This window comes from Salmo trutta, chromosome 39 (genome assembly GCF_901001165.1).
Source record: "Salmo trutta chromosome 39, fSalTru1.1, whole genome shotgun sequence".
NCBI classification, from domain to species: Eukaryota; Metazoa; Chordata; class Actinopteri; order Salmoniformes; family Salmonidae; genus Salmo; species Salmo trutta.
The window spans coordinates 1737194-1752156 of NC_042995.1; the positions used below are offsets into that span (position 1 = coordinate 1737194).

Genomic DNA, 14963 nt, shown 5'->3' on the forward strand with positions numbered 1-14963 from the left:
GACTACGTTTTGTCTGTTCCCTGACTGAGGGTTGACTACATCTTGTCTGTTCTCTGACTGAGGGTTGACTACATCTGATGATGTGGGGAATCACAGATAATGAGAGCTGTGGTCTCCCTGCCATGTGCAGATGGGCGAGGTGTGTGTGTGTGTGTGTGTGTGTGTGTGTGTGTGTGTGTGTGTGTGTGTGTGTGTGTGTGTGTGCGCGCATGTGTGCGCATGTGTGTGTGTGTATTTAGAAGCCTGTCTGGCCCATCTGTGGGATCCCAGCTGACTTGTAGGGCATGTTACCATGGTAACCGTCTCCTTAGGGTGTCTGTGTGTGTGTGTGTGTGTGTTGACTCTTCTCATTTTGGTCTCTCCACTGGATCATAATATGCATGATTCTTACTGCTAAGGCGAGAGGGCACGAGACAAATCAAATCTGTTTCTCTTTAAACTCCCAGTTGAATTGTAAAGGCTGCAGAGCCCAGTTAATGTGTTTGTTATTTACAATACTGAGTGGCTGGAATAAAGCCTTATCTGCCTTCCCATTCCTCTCCCCTTCTCCAGAAGTATGCAATCCTTCACTCCCACTTATGCATTTAAAAGCATTGGATTGGTGCAAGCATGGCTTGAGGTGGTTTTAACCATTTACCTCACAACAGTCCATTCCTTTTAGCTCCTTGAGGGGAAGTATACAAGAGCAGACATGAGGAGAAGGGCAGAGAATCAGACTGTAGTCCTTGTTCTTGTTGTTCATTTGAGCATGTTAGGGTTGAGAGTGGTGGTTCATGTTCCACACAGCCTTATGAGGACTTGTGATGGGTCTAGTCCTTCTATACTAGTCCTTCTCTGGATGTCCCCTTCATTCACCCTACATAACCCCCTTCCTCAAACATAACCTCCTTCCTGAACATAACCCCCTTCTTCAAACATAACCCCCTTCCTCTAACATAACCTCCTTCCTCAAACATAACCTCCTTCCTCAAACATAACCTCCTTCCTCAAGCATAACCTCTTTCCTCAAGCATAACCCCCTTCCTCAAACATAGCCCCCTTCCTCAAACATAACCTCCTTCCTCAAACATAACCTCCTTCCTCAAACATAACCCCCTTCCTCAAACATAACCTCCTTCCTCAAACATAACCTCCTTCCTCAAACATAACCTCCTTCTTCAAGCATAACCTCCTTCTTCAAGCATAACCCCCTTCCTCAAACATAACCCCCTTCCTCAAGCATAACCCCCTTCCTGAACATAACCCCCTTCCTGAACATAACCCCCTTCCTCAAACATAACCCCCTTCCTCAAACATAACCCCCTTCCTGAACATAACCCCCTTCCTCAAACATAACCCCCTTCCTCAAACATAACCCCCTTCCTCAAACATAACCCCTTCCTCAAGCATAACCCCCTTCCTCAAGCATAACCCCCTTCCTCAAGCATAACCCCCTTCCTCAAGCATAACCCCCTTCCTGAACATAATCCCCTTCCTCAAACATAACCCCCTTCCTCAAGCATAACCCCCTTCCTCAAGCATAACCCCCTTCCTCAAACATAACCCCCTTCCTCAAACATAGCCCCCTTCCTCAAACATAACCTCCTTCCTCAAACATAACCTCCTTCCTCAAGCATAACCCCCTCCCTCAAGCATAACCCCCTTCCTGAACATAATCCCCTTCCCAGTGGAGGCTGCTGAGGAGGTGACGGCTCATAATAATGGCTGGAATGGAGTCAATGGAATGGCATCAACCACATAGAAACCATGTTTGATACCATTCCACTCATTCCGTTCCAGGCGTTATCACGAGTCCGTCCTCCCCGATTAAGGTGCCACCAACCTCCTGTGCCCTTCCTCACAGGCCTCACCCAGTGGGTTGTGGGATATTGAGCAGAGACAAAGCCATATAGTCTACGTGCTGGTTGAGCTCAAACGGGTGCCATACCTCGATATAGTGACAGATTTCCAGACCCTCTCCTGTTGCCTAGCCCAGCCTTAGGCCCTAGCCCAGCCTTAGGCCCTACCCCAGCCTTAGGCCCTACCCCAGCCTTAGGCCCTAGCCCAGCCTTAGCCCCTAGCCCAGCCTTAGGCCCTAGCCCAGCCTTAGATTCTATACTGAGGACACTACCCCAGCCTTAGGCCTTAGCCCAGCCTTAGATTCTATACTGAGGACACTACCCCAGCCTTAGGCCCTAGCCCAGCCTTAGGCCCTAGCCCAGCCTTAGGCCCTAGCCCAGCCTTAGATTCTATACTGAGGACACTACCCCAAACCTTAGGCCCTAGCCCAGCCTTAGATTCTATACTGAGGACACTACCCCAGCCTTAGGCCCTAGCCCAGCCTTAGGCCCTAGCCCAGCCTTAGGCCCTACCCCAGCCTTAGGCCCTAGCCCAGCCTTAGGCCCTAGCCCAGTCTTAGATTCTATACTGAGGACACTAGCAAGTGTCCCTTTGTGCCTGATAGAGGCTTGGTGTGGGGGTTGTGCAATACTGCACTGTCATTTACTGATTGATTTGAACTGCCAGTCTTTTTATTGCTTTAACCTCTTATATGCTCTTTCTCTCTCACACTCTCTCTCTCCTTGTCTCTCTCTCTCTTTATTTCTCTCTTTTTCTGTCCCACTTTCTCTGTCTGTCTGTCTGTCTGTCTGTCTGTCTGTCTGTCTGTCTGTCTGTCTGTCTGTCTGTCTGTCTGTCTGTCTGTCTGTCTGTCTGTCTGTCTGTCTGTCTGTCTGTCTGTCTGTCTGTCTGTCTGTCTGTCTGTCTACCCCCTATCTCTCACACCCCTCTTCCTCTTTCCTCCCCCCGCTCTCACTCTCCCCACTCCTTCCCCTCTCTCTTTCCTCTCCTGTGTCTAGTTGTCATGGCAGACAGTCGGCAGCCCGAGGACAACAGCTCCTCTCACTGGGCCCCTCCCACTAACGGAGCCCAGGACCAGTCAGCTGCCCTCGCTGGCCACGGAGAGAACGGCTTCTCCTCTTACAGAGAGAACGGCTATCACGGAGGACACGCTGCGACAGCAGGTGAGAGAGCACTGGGGGGTATAGCCACATGTTAACTGAAGCGCTGGGTGTTACCTTGCAGCCTCGTTGAGGTTTGCTTGAGCCCCTGAGAGAAATAGCTGGAGCTGTATCCCTACAGGGTTTTAGGGACCTCGTTGGAGTTGGTGGTTTACCTGTTGACCTGTGGCGGTTCTAGACCATTTCAACTGGGGGGGCCAAGCTGGGGCCAGTTGTACTGTTAAAGGGGCCAGTTACATTAGACGTTGTTGTTGTCATATCGTTTTCTTCACTGCATTGCAGGCATTAGCAGGCAAAAGACCATGTTCATAATCATTAGTGTTCCGCGTTGCCACTGTCTAATAACGGATGTAAAAAAAGAACGATAGCAAAAATTAGTTATGTAAAAATAAAATTCATACTCCACATTTAGGGGGGCCACAAGGGGGTCCAAAATTGTTGTCACAGGGGCACTGGCGTCCCTGCCCCCCCCCCCCCCCCCCGAACCACCCCTGTTGTAAACGTGTATAGTAGGCTGATTCTACGATTACAATAAGACTTGCCGGTAAGGAAGGATGTGACTGTGTAAAGGACTGGCTTTGTCCTTCAGATTGGGTTTATTGTAACAGAGTAGCACATTGGAATGGTCCTAAAGGACTGGCTTTGTCCTTCAGATTGGGTTTATTGTAACAGAGTAGCACATTGGAATGGTCCTAAAGGACTGGCTTTGTCCTTCAGATTGGGTTTATTGTAACAGAGTAGCACATTGGAATGGTCCTAAAGGACTGGCATGGTCCAAGTGACTAACCACTCTATAGGGACCTCCTAAGGTTTCCACCACCATAGTAATTAACTGAGCCTCAGGTGCTTCAGTGGCCTAGGGCACCTTTTAGGGACATGGACATCGTTAAATAAGATGGCGTTCTTCAGTGACGTATGAAGTCATTCAGAGACAGAGGTTAGAGCAGGTGTTTGTGTGCTTGTGCATGTGTCTCAATGTTTGTCTGCGTGTCTGGCTGTGTGTATGTGTGTCTGTGTCTGCAATTCTGCTTGTATATGTGTGTGTGTCTGCGTTTCTGTGTGTGTGTGTGTGTGTGTGTCCGCGTGCAGAGCAAGTGTCAGCCCGTATAGTTGAGAAGGTGACAGCAGAGGCGGTGGCAGTGCTCAAGCAGGAGCAGGACAAGCAGGACTCTACTAGGAGACTGTCCTCAGGTAGGCCTTAGTGACAGAGTTCCCTACAATACCTTTTTTCACACTACTGAGCAGAGCCGTGTCTGGTCGGCACGATAGGTGTGAAAAGGGTATGACGCACTAGCATCACACTGATAGCCTCATACCAGGCTACAGTAACCAACTTCCTCTGCCCCCCGTGAGTGACATGGGACATACTGCAGGGTAAGGTAAGGTGTCTGTCAAGCCTCTTTCCCTGGCCGTACCATTACATCATCATTGTGCTGTTGGTGCCGTTTGGCTGTTAGGATAGTCTTTAGCTGTGACTGCCGTTTTGCCGGTGCTCTCTGCCGCTTGTTAAAGCTACAGTCTGGGTTTGGTACATCCATCTACACATCCAATTTCAGAGGGGTTACATTTCCCTGTCCTAATCCCTCTGATGTAGTACCAGAAAAAAAGTGGCACCATTTTGTTGTTTTTTCTAATCCCAGACTGTCACTTTAAACCAAGGTAATTAGGGTTATGTTACAGGTCTATGACACGCATACTTACTGACAACATTGACTTACTAGTGAGTAGAACATGTATTCTAAATATGGGCTCAGTAACTTGCATGGTCAAAATCCTCAATGTCTTCAATATATTCAGAATCTGTTCTGCCTCAATAGTCTCTTCAGAAAATTGTTGAGCACTGTTTATCTTTTCTCTCAGTCTGAATGGGAGATTCTCAGCCTACAGTGACTCAGCGAAAACACCCTTCCTATTAATCCAATCATAGAGGCTCAGACCAGGGGGATTGTGACTGTGGCCCAAATGGCACACTGCTCCCTATGTAGTGCACTACATTTGACCAGGACCCATCTAGAGAAATAGCGTGCCATTTGGGATGCAGCCTAAATGTGCTGCTTCGTAGCTCTCCCACACAACAGAACATCCCCCCAGCCGGACAACACAGTCCCCAGAGACACACACACACACACACATACACACATACGTCCAATACTGCCACAGCGCTGTTGGTGTGGTTTGTTGTGTATCTTCCCTCCATCCATGTGTTGTCTACCCTGTCTGTCTCTTTCCCTTCACAGTGGAGGACTCTACCAACCTGCCTCCCTCCCCTCCCCCTTCTCCGTCGGCAGAGCAGATCGGACCCATGGAGCAAGGTATGCACACAGAAGCTTGTCCACGTGCACAAACACGCAATCACACACACACACTCTAAAGACAGGGTGAGAGGATGAGTGTGTGTGTGCGTGACAGGAGTGATAGGTGTATATCAGTTGGGAGGTAACACACTCACACACCTTACCTTCCTCTGGGTGTTGATGATGCATGATGGGACCAGCTCTTCTACTCCTTCCTCTTTCTTCCCTTCTTTATTTATCTTAGCCATGTCTTTCCTAAGCATGAGTCAACTGGTACTGGTTTCCCTCTGTCTTTGTGTCTGTGTTTCGCTTGTCACTAGCCGGCTACCACCCGGTGACTCAACCCTGCCCTGGTCACTTTAATAATGTTTACATACTGTTTTACCCATTTCATATGGATATATTGTATTCTAGTCTCGGCCATTCTATTCAACTATTGCTGTACATTTACTATTCTATCCTACGTATTCTACAGATTACTACATATTCTCTCCACATACTGTCCATAATGTCTATACGTCCCATCACATCTATATCTATATCTATATCTATATATATATATATATATATATATATACAGTACCAGTCAAAAGTTTGGACACACCTACTCATTCCAGGGTTTTTCTTTATTTTTAATATTTTCTACATTATAGAATAATAGTGAAGACATCAAAACTATGAAATAACACATATGGAATCATGTAGTAACCAAAAAAGTGTTAAACAAATCCAAATATATTTTATACTTGAGATTATTCAAAGTAGCCACCCTTTGCCTTGATGACAGCTTTGCACACGCAGCTCAGAGCAGCACTGCACCCTAACACTGCACCCTTAATGCGTCTGGTCTGTGTAGAATCACCTGTGAACCATGCATGGTTGATCTCTCGGTTTCCCTTACCTGTCACCCCTCACCCCTCACCCAATCTCCTAGACTCTACCCACCTTCTTTCTGTAAATGTACACCTCCTTCACTCTCTCTCTCTCTCTCTCCTTTTCTCTTTCTCTCTTTCTCTCTTTCTCTTCTTTTATCTTTCTCTCTCTCCTCTCTCTCTCGCTTCTTCTCTCTCTCTCTCTCTCTTTCTCTCTCTCCTTTTCTCTTTCTCTCTTTCTTGCTCCTCTCCCTTTTTGTGTTTCTCACCTGTGTATTTACACTTGCTGTAGATGACATTATGGCTTTCAGCTCCCCTCACAGCACAGACCAGTAACAACACACACACTAACTATTCCCCCCACATAATGCTGGTCACTGTATTACGCTGCATGGAATTCCAACTGAGCACATCTTTGGTACATACTTCTAAACTTACCAGACCAGGTATTTCATTTGAGGGTCCTTTCATGAATTTACCTGTAGTCGCAGGAGTACTTGCAGAAGATCACTACAATGAATGTATTGATTTTTGTCTGCATGCTTTAAAGATACATTTGAATTGTGTTAGAATGTTTCCAAAAACACCACATTTTATAGCCACATTATATTGTAGGTCATTGTCTCCGACAGAGCTGAAAGTGTCTCACCAGTGTTATCCCATTGTGTAGTAAGCCCTGTCTGTGTTATCCATATCCATGTCCCTGTCCTGTCCCTGTCGTCCCCTTCCCAAAGAGGAGAGACTAGAGGTTGTCCCTACTCCCCCTGAGGAGGAGGAGAAGGAGGTGGAGGTTACCCAAGTCTCAGCAGCTCCTGAGGAGGAGCACCCAGGTCAACAGCGGGAGGATTCTGATCAGCAGCCCACAGACATGCTCTTAGAGCAGGTTGATATTGTAAGCGAGCCCCAGGCTTTGCCCTGTCCGCAGGCCGAGACTCATAAAGTCCTCAACGGGGGAGGAAGCCATCAAGCTGAGTTGGATAAACCATCAGAGGAAGGTGTGTGTGCGTGCGTGCGTGCGTGTGTGTGTCTGTGTGTGTGTCTGTGCGTGTGTCTGTGTGCGTGTGTGTGTCTGTGTGTGTGTCTGTGTGTGTGTCTGTGTGTGTGTGGCGCGTGCACACGTGCATGTTTTTACTGTTTGTGTGTGTATCCCACGTTGCATGTTTTCCTCCTCTCTATAGTCTGTTTTAAAGGCTGTGATGTGGATCTAGCTTTGTTGTGCTACTGGTTTCTTAGCTGTTGCTGCTGCTACAATGTGAACACATAATAGCACAGTGATTTCTTATTGCATAAGCAGTCAATTCATTTTGTGCTTTCATCATTGATCGAACATTTTTTTATGCGGCCCCCAGGTCACTTTTGAACTCATTGCTAAGTGTTTTTGCCAGCTACATTGCAAATGAGACGGTAAATGTTTTGAATGTCAGGTGTATTGTATTGTAAAGATTCATTGCGAATCCTTTTTTTGCCCCCGTGGGGTTTTGTTTTTGGCTTTGGTACATTGTCTGTGTTCAATTGTGTCTCTGTATTATTTGCATTCAGTTTCATGTTGCTGTCATTTCATCTGACGTCAATGTAAACCAGCAATAATGTAGGAAGTACTAGATTCAACACTGTTTTCCAATGTTCTCAATTCTACATCTCTGACACTGACTTATACTCACTGACTTATACTCACTGAGTTATATTCACCTTCATTGATTGAACATTTCTACATTTTCATCCTTTAATAAGATCTTCCTAAACCTTTACTCGTCTTAGTTTGTAGTTAGAATCAATATCATAAAATGTGATTTATATATAGTCGATATGAAACATGTTACATTCATTGTATCCTCTATTCATTCAGCACATAGGCTATCCTCGCACAAGGTAGCACAGTAATTCAAGTTTACTTAAAGTGCCAATAACTTCTTGAATAGTTCAGATTCATTCTAAATATCCCATGTCATTCACATCGTGCTCTTCATTCAGTCATTCTGTTCCTGCACGCCATCCCAGTGTCATGGAACTGAACTGTGCTGCAATCATGCTCCCAGTGGCCAGAGATAGTATTGCTGTGTGCCGTACATTGTGCTTGATGGACAGCTATCCATATGAAAAGGGCTTTGCTTGTCTGTGCTGGCTGTAGCATGTGGACACTGCAAAGAAAGAAAGAAAGCTAAGCTAGTGTAACTCATCAGCAGCACAGACCACTGAAGATTTACTTCCAGACCTGCCGGTGAACCCAGAGAAGCCTCGTTCCGACAATCATGCCATAGCAGAGGAGCACCCACAGGGGGCACCCCCACCGCAGAGCCCGGTGGCCCCCACCACAGAGAGAGAAACACCTGAGGGAGCAGAGAGCACTGTGTCCATCGCTGAGTCCTCCTCTGGTTCCCCCAAAAACAAACCTCTAACAGATGCTACCCCCACAGAACCCGAGAAGACGGTTCAGCCTTTAGTGGAACCAGAAAAAGGGCAAGGGACTGGAAGTACCACTAGTGTGGTTCCTGAGATAGAATACCTTCCGGAGCCCAAGACCACGGCTGAGAAACAGCCCTCGGTTGAAGAGCTCGACTCAGTTCCTCTTTCAGTTGTATATGAGCCCCTGAAAGATTACATTGAGGAAGAGGAGGAAAATGATGATTATGTTACACCCAGTAAGTCAGCAAACCTTGAGAGCGTTCGTGAGGAGAAAGAGATCAAATCAGAGAATACTGAGAGAAGAATGCTGAGTCTAGGACAATCGACCGCCAGGCCATTGTCATTTGAGACTGAGAAGATTGAAGAGACTCCTCAAAGTAATGTCAGTGATGGAGAAAACCCAAAGCAGGAGGCACACATATCTGCTGCAGACGGTCTAAAAGACAAGCAGAGTTCGGAAAATAAGTCTGGAGTTGCTTCAAAAGATGAGTCAGGTATGACAGCCTACTTTGAGACCTCTACACAAAGGGATACTGAAAAACCAGGAGAACGTGGTGAGGGTTACTATGAGCTCAGTGCTGTCAGCCAGAAGAAGCCCTCAGAGGAGGTTCTGGAGGCCAATTCAAACATTAAAATAAGCCATTCAGCACCAGAACAGACAGAATCCAGCATAACGTTGATGTGTGACAGTGCCATGGACAAGCTAGAGGATCTCCCTAAGAGGAAGGATGTGTGTACTAGGCTGTCACCTGGCAAATTGTCATTGGAACACAGAAGTCTTTCTCTGAATTTTGTTATTGGCTCAATGGGTCAAGCAGGAGAGCAAAACCAGTCAAAGCTCTCATCTCTTACAGAGGTCTCTTCTGGAAGCCTGGATGAAACCACAGGTTACCTTCCTGTAACCACCCCATTAGTAACATTAGAGAGACAGTTACTTACTGTGACTCCAGAGATAGCTCTCCCAGTCCCTACCACTGAAACCTCCACTGATCTACCGGAAGACACCACCTCTAAGACAATGTGTTCTCCAGAGTTGTCACTCTCACCCATGAAGCAACATTACACCCATTTGAACGACCCATCCAATGATCTTCCTGAGATGCTGGACCTAGCCGGTGTTAAGCCCAAACCCACCTTGGAGATGAGGGAGCTGGACCAGCATAATAGAAGGAGGTCTGTCCCTGCCTGTCCATCTGCTGCTCTGGTGGGTAGTTCTCTGGCCAAGCTGGTGCTGGGGAACCAGCAGACGCCCAGGGTGGTGGGTGGAGAGGAGAGCCAGCAGGAGGAGCGTGGTTACTGCGTGTTTAGTGAGTACTCTGGTCCCATGCCCTCACCTGCCGATCTGCACAGCCCAGTGGGCTCCCCACACCAACGGTTCCCCACAGTGACTGAAGGGGACAGTGACGAGGAACTGGGAGCCATTGCGGAAGAGGGCGAGCAAAAGCTGGCACCGCAAAAACCAAACCAGGCAGAGGAATCGGTTGGAGGAACGGTTAAGTCAACTTTGGTGCTTGAAAGAGCTGTCACGGCAGGTGTCAAACCGGATCGTCTGAGGATCCCTGTGGCCCCATCCAAAGATAAACTGACAGACTTCCGGCTGGAGAGCGGTCTTCCTGGGGACATCAAAACCCAAGCCATTCCTGAGGTAGAGTTGGAGCAGGACCTCTCTAGAGAAGCGTCCCCCATCCCACCAGACTTCGCATTTACTTTTGGCACTGAGGTGAAGGATGCCAAGCTTTGTGCGACCCCTGAGTCTCCAGCAAAAAAGGCTGCCACTGTGGAGAGAACCAAAGTTGAGGGAGCCACAGCGGAAGTCAAAGTAGAGGTGGCATCAGCAAGGATTGGGAAGAGTCAGAAGACTGGTCTTAAAAAGCCAGAGATGGAGAAAGTGGAGGAGAACTCAGACCCAGACCATCAAAACGCTGTTGAAGACTTACAGCCAAAGGATGTTCGTGGACCGGAGAGAGAAAATAAAAAAGAACCCATGACATCATCACCAGAATCATTAGTGGAGATCATCAATGCGCAGGAGAAGAAGCGTGAAAGTGAACCAGACGTGTCAACAGTACCAGCAGAGGCTGCCGTTCCAAAAGAAGAGGCCAAGACCAAAGCTGAAGAAGCATCACCAACACCCTCTAACGTGAGCACTGCAGATGTGGAGGAAGCCACAGAGCAACTAGAAGAGAAAAGTCCAGAGAAAAGTGTTTCTAGAAGTTCTCCAGTTATAGTCATACCTCAGGCACAAGTTGAGGAAGAGGAGGAGGATATAGAAGTAGCTGAGGAAGTCTTGGAGGAAGTTGAAGGACCTCCTGTGCTTCTCAATGAGAAAGAGAGTCACCCTGTGGAGAAGCAGGAGGAGGTGGCAGAAGAGGTGAGGGTGGTGGGTGGGGCGGAGGAGGTGATTGTTGAAAAGCCTAAAGATTTGGAGTCTGCTGTTCCTGGGGATGACGAATCATGTGATGCTACTGCCCCAACCATTGATGAAGGGCATTATGCCGGTCGCATCTCTCATCTATCTGCCTGCTCTGACAACGACCAGCCACAAACCCTCGATGGAAAGGAGGCAGAGAAAGAGAAGAATAAAGTGGAGGATAAAGAAGGGGTTGTGCTGCAGGAAGAGGAGGAGTCCGCTGAGGTGGAGCAGGAAGTTGAGATGAAGGCTTCCAGTCGCGAGGAGACGGAGACCTCAGACGTACTGCAGAGCCAGACCAACGAGACCACCGCTCACGACGAGACCACCATGGACGTCTCCATGTTAGACAGCGAGAGTGGCTGGGTGGACTCACAAGGTAGTTGTCCCAAAATGTGCATGCAATTATAACAATGTAAATGCAAAATGTTAGCTTCACATGTTTTTCTCTCTGTTTGCGTAACTCACACATCTGAGTGTTATTAACAACAACAAACAAGTGTTTTAACTGGACTATAAACAACAATACACAATCTATATCGTGGAAATCTTGAAATGCAACTTCATACACAGATGGTCCATTCTATTCAATATAGATAAAGTGCAATATAGGACACATGGGCCAGGTTTATGTGGGCTTAGCCCTCCTGTCCTATCTCACTCCCTATGCTGCAGATGATGACAGAAGCGTAATGACAGAGCAGATTGAAGCTCTGCCCAAAACACAGAGTCCTGTCAAGACTCCCCTGGTAGAGAGACCCTCTAATAAACGTCCCCCCGGCAGAGGACAGGGGCGCGTCTCCACCCCGGAGCGCAAAGCCAACCGCAGAGAGCCCGTCAGTCGTCGTCCAAAGGAGGAAGAGAAGAAGAAAAAAGGTTTCTAGATCTAGAATGTTAGATCGTCCATGTTATTCTGTGTTATTTACTGTATATATCTGTGGTACTGCTGAACATCACTTCTGTCATGGAAATCATTTAAATTGCACTGGGAAGGAATTGTTTTAGTTTTATTACACAGTTTGTAAATGACAATGTTATCACCTCTTCATGGTCTTGAGACCCATACTAGGTGTTGATTAAATGGAAATTGTACCACGCTATAATGACAACAGATGTCCACTTCCTTCCTGTTGTTAACCCTGTCTTCCTTCTCTGCTAGCGGGGACGAAGAGAACTGAACAGTGTAAGGTATCAGTCCTCCAGTGTCGCTCTCCCACTCGGAGGATTGTAGTCAAAGCTGCTACGTTCAGACAAGCTAGACCTGCTTCGCACCACGGCTCTGCTAGACGCAAGCCACCAGGTGACCTACCTACCGTCCTCACAGCAGGGAAACCGATGCAATGTAGCTGGCCAAAAACAGAATGTGCACTGCAGACCCATCGCTAGATGTTTCTCTGTTGTTCATAGTTTTTTTTCTCCCATTTTATTCCTGTATTGGTATTTGATGTTTTGTTTTTGAGAATCATGAGATCATGTTGCATTATGCTCATCCAAGCTGTAAGCTCCGTGTTTGGGGAGTGGTTGTGCTTTGTGAGGACAATGTGCTACTATGGTTGTGCTTTGTGGGGACCATGTGCCACTATCCCAGCTAGCACATAACGTTCTGAGAACCGTATATTTCTTAGAGCTTGGTGAGAGCATACAACCTCCCCTCAACGTTCTGGGAATGGTGCAGGATAATTTCTTGGCTTTAGAACATTCTCAGCACATTTAAGGAACTTAACAAAAAAAGAATAATAATCTTGGTATTTCATACTTTAACAGAACGTTTCCTAAAAGTTCAAACATGGTTACATTTCATTTCAATTTTGGTAATGTTCTAGTAATGTTCTTTAACTGATTTGACATTGGGAATCTCTCTAAATAGTTCAGAGAACATTAGGAAACAACGTTCTTCTATGGGAATTTCAGTACTGCAGCATTACGTTTCCTAGAAGTTTCCTCATGGTTTTATTTAAAGTTATGTTATAAAATTGCTCAGAGGATGTTAAGAAAACATTCCAGAAAAACCACAAGAAAACTTTAGAGAACGTTCTAAGAATGTTATTTAAAACATATACCTTCCATTCTCAGCATCAACAAAACTCTCACTATCTTAGGTTAATTAATGAGTGCTTCTTTCCTTTGTAATGGGGTCTGTTTGAATAGACTAAAACTAACATTTTTGTATGTGTAAAAAAAACATGGCAGGCTGGTGGCGCAGTGGACTAATTCTACAGCCGATTATAGGTATGAATCTCACTGATGCTGTGTCACAATAAATGTGTTTGCATGATTAATGCCAAATGAAATCAGTTTCTATGTGCTTGGAGTTCCAAAAAGTGAATCCAAATAAGCTAGCAGTGTTATTAAAATCATATTGAAACATTCAGTGAAAGTTTTAAGGAAGCTATATAAAAACCTCCCAAAAAAATTGGTTCTCAGAGCGTAAATAAAACCTCTGAAGAAAACGTTCAAGGAACTAGACTAAAACGTTCTCCGAACCTCCAGTAAACCTAAAAATGAACGTTCCCAGAACAGGCAAAATGTTCACTTCCATTCTCAGAACGTTTAAAAAACGTTTAGTGTTACCGGTCAGAATACTTATGGCTTCGTTCCCAGAACCAATGGGAAACCAAAAACGCACGTTCCCACAACTTCAAAGGAACCAAATGTGCTAGCTTGGATGGTTTTTGTCTTGAACCACAGTACTATACCTTGCTCTTCTGTTTGGTGGAAGTGACTGGCAGGTATCTGACTGGGGTGCTGCTGTGTGAACTGAAATATGGGTGAATTTTGTCAGGAACAAATGAGAGAGAGATGCTTCCTTGAAGATTTGCAGTAAGAATGCATCACTTCTGCATTAGAACGTTTTCTGATTCAGTGGTTGAAGATAGAGTGCACTGGCTGTGTGTGTGGACTGTGTGTGTGTTCGAGTGTTTGAGATTATTGATGGGTTGTAGTCTTCTCTAGTATCTGGTGTCTGCTGCATTCCCTCTACTCATTGTTTTCGCTGTGTTTCTGTTGGCTGATATCACCCTCTGCTGGCCTAGCCCTGCCAGTTAATTATTTAAAAAATAATAGGAAATAGATGCCTATTTCTACCTATTTTAGAATAAACTGTGCATACACTAAATGTTAAAGTTATGCCTTGCGGGAGGGTAAGCTGGTCCTAGAGCTGTGTGTCTACAGGCAACTTCACTCATTTGCACGTTGAAGATGTACCCTCTCTCTCTCTCTCTCTCTTCCATCTCTGTCCCTCCCTCTCTCTCTCTCCTCCCTGTCGCTCTCTCTGTCGCTCTCTCTCTCCCTCTCTCTCTCTCTCTCTCTCTCCTCCCTGTCTCTCTCTCTGTTGCTCTCTCCCTCTCTCTCTCTCTCTCTCTCTCTCTCTCTTCCCTCTCTGTCCCTCCCTCTCTCTATCTCTCTCTCTCTCTCTCTCTCTCTCTCTCTTCCCTCTGTCCCTCCCTCTCTCTCTCTCTCTCTCTCTCTCTTTCTCTCTCTCTCCTCAGCCGTGGAGGACCGGCAGCCTCTTAATGTGGCCCACCAGTCCCGGGAAAGGACCTCTGTAAGTAATACACGCTGTAACTTAGAATATATTGATGTCACATTGTGTTGTCATTGACATCCCACCTCCGATAGGTCTTCGGTCTTTGTATTTCATTATTTTCCCATCTCTCATCTCCTGTCTGTCATTCTGTCTATTATTTGTCCATCTCTCTGTCTGTCCTGCATGCCATCCATTCATCCATTCATCCTACCTGCGTTGCCATGGCTACCGTCTAGAGCCTCACACGCACCGCCTTAAAAAACCATCGACTGACCAGGGGGGTAGAGGATCTGTCCCCCAGGCCCAACTCTGCATGCTCCCACACTAAACCCAAACCACTAGTGGAGGCGGAGTTGTGCGGGCCACGCCCCTCCTCCGCATGCTCAGGCAGAAACTCCCCCTCACCCTCACTGCAGAGGCGGGGGCGGAGGGAAGAGAAGGTGAGGAGGAGGGGAAAGG

At 46.7% G+C, this 14963-nt stretch overlaps 1 protein-coding gene across 1 annotated transcript in view; it reads left to right on the top strand.

The window, feature by feature from the left end:
• The window catches only part of LOC115179144 (microtubule-associated protein 2-like), a 61222-nt gene that overhangs the window by 29349 nt on the left and 16910 nt on the right, over positions 1-14963 (top strand). The window contains 9 exon segments of the mRNA XM_029740443.1: positions 2838-3002; positions 4089-4190; positions 5237-5311; positions 6900-7160; positions 8376-11357; positions 11654-11854; positions 12138-12278; positions 14467-14522; positions 14741-14944. Of these exon segments, the coding sequence (XP_029596303.1) occupies positions 2843-3002; positions 4089-4190; positions 5237-5311; positions 6900-7160; positions 8376-11357; positions 11654-11854; positions 12138-12278; positions 14467-14522; positions 14741-14944 (4182 nt within the window). The 5' untranslated portion in view covers positions 2838-2842.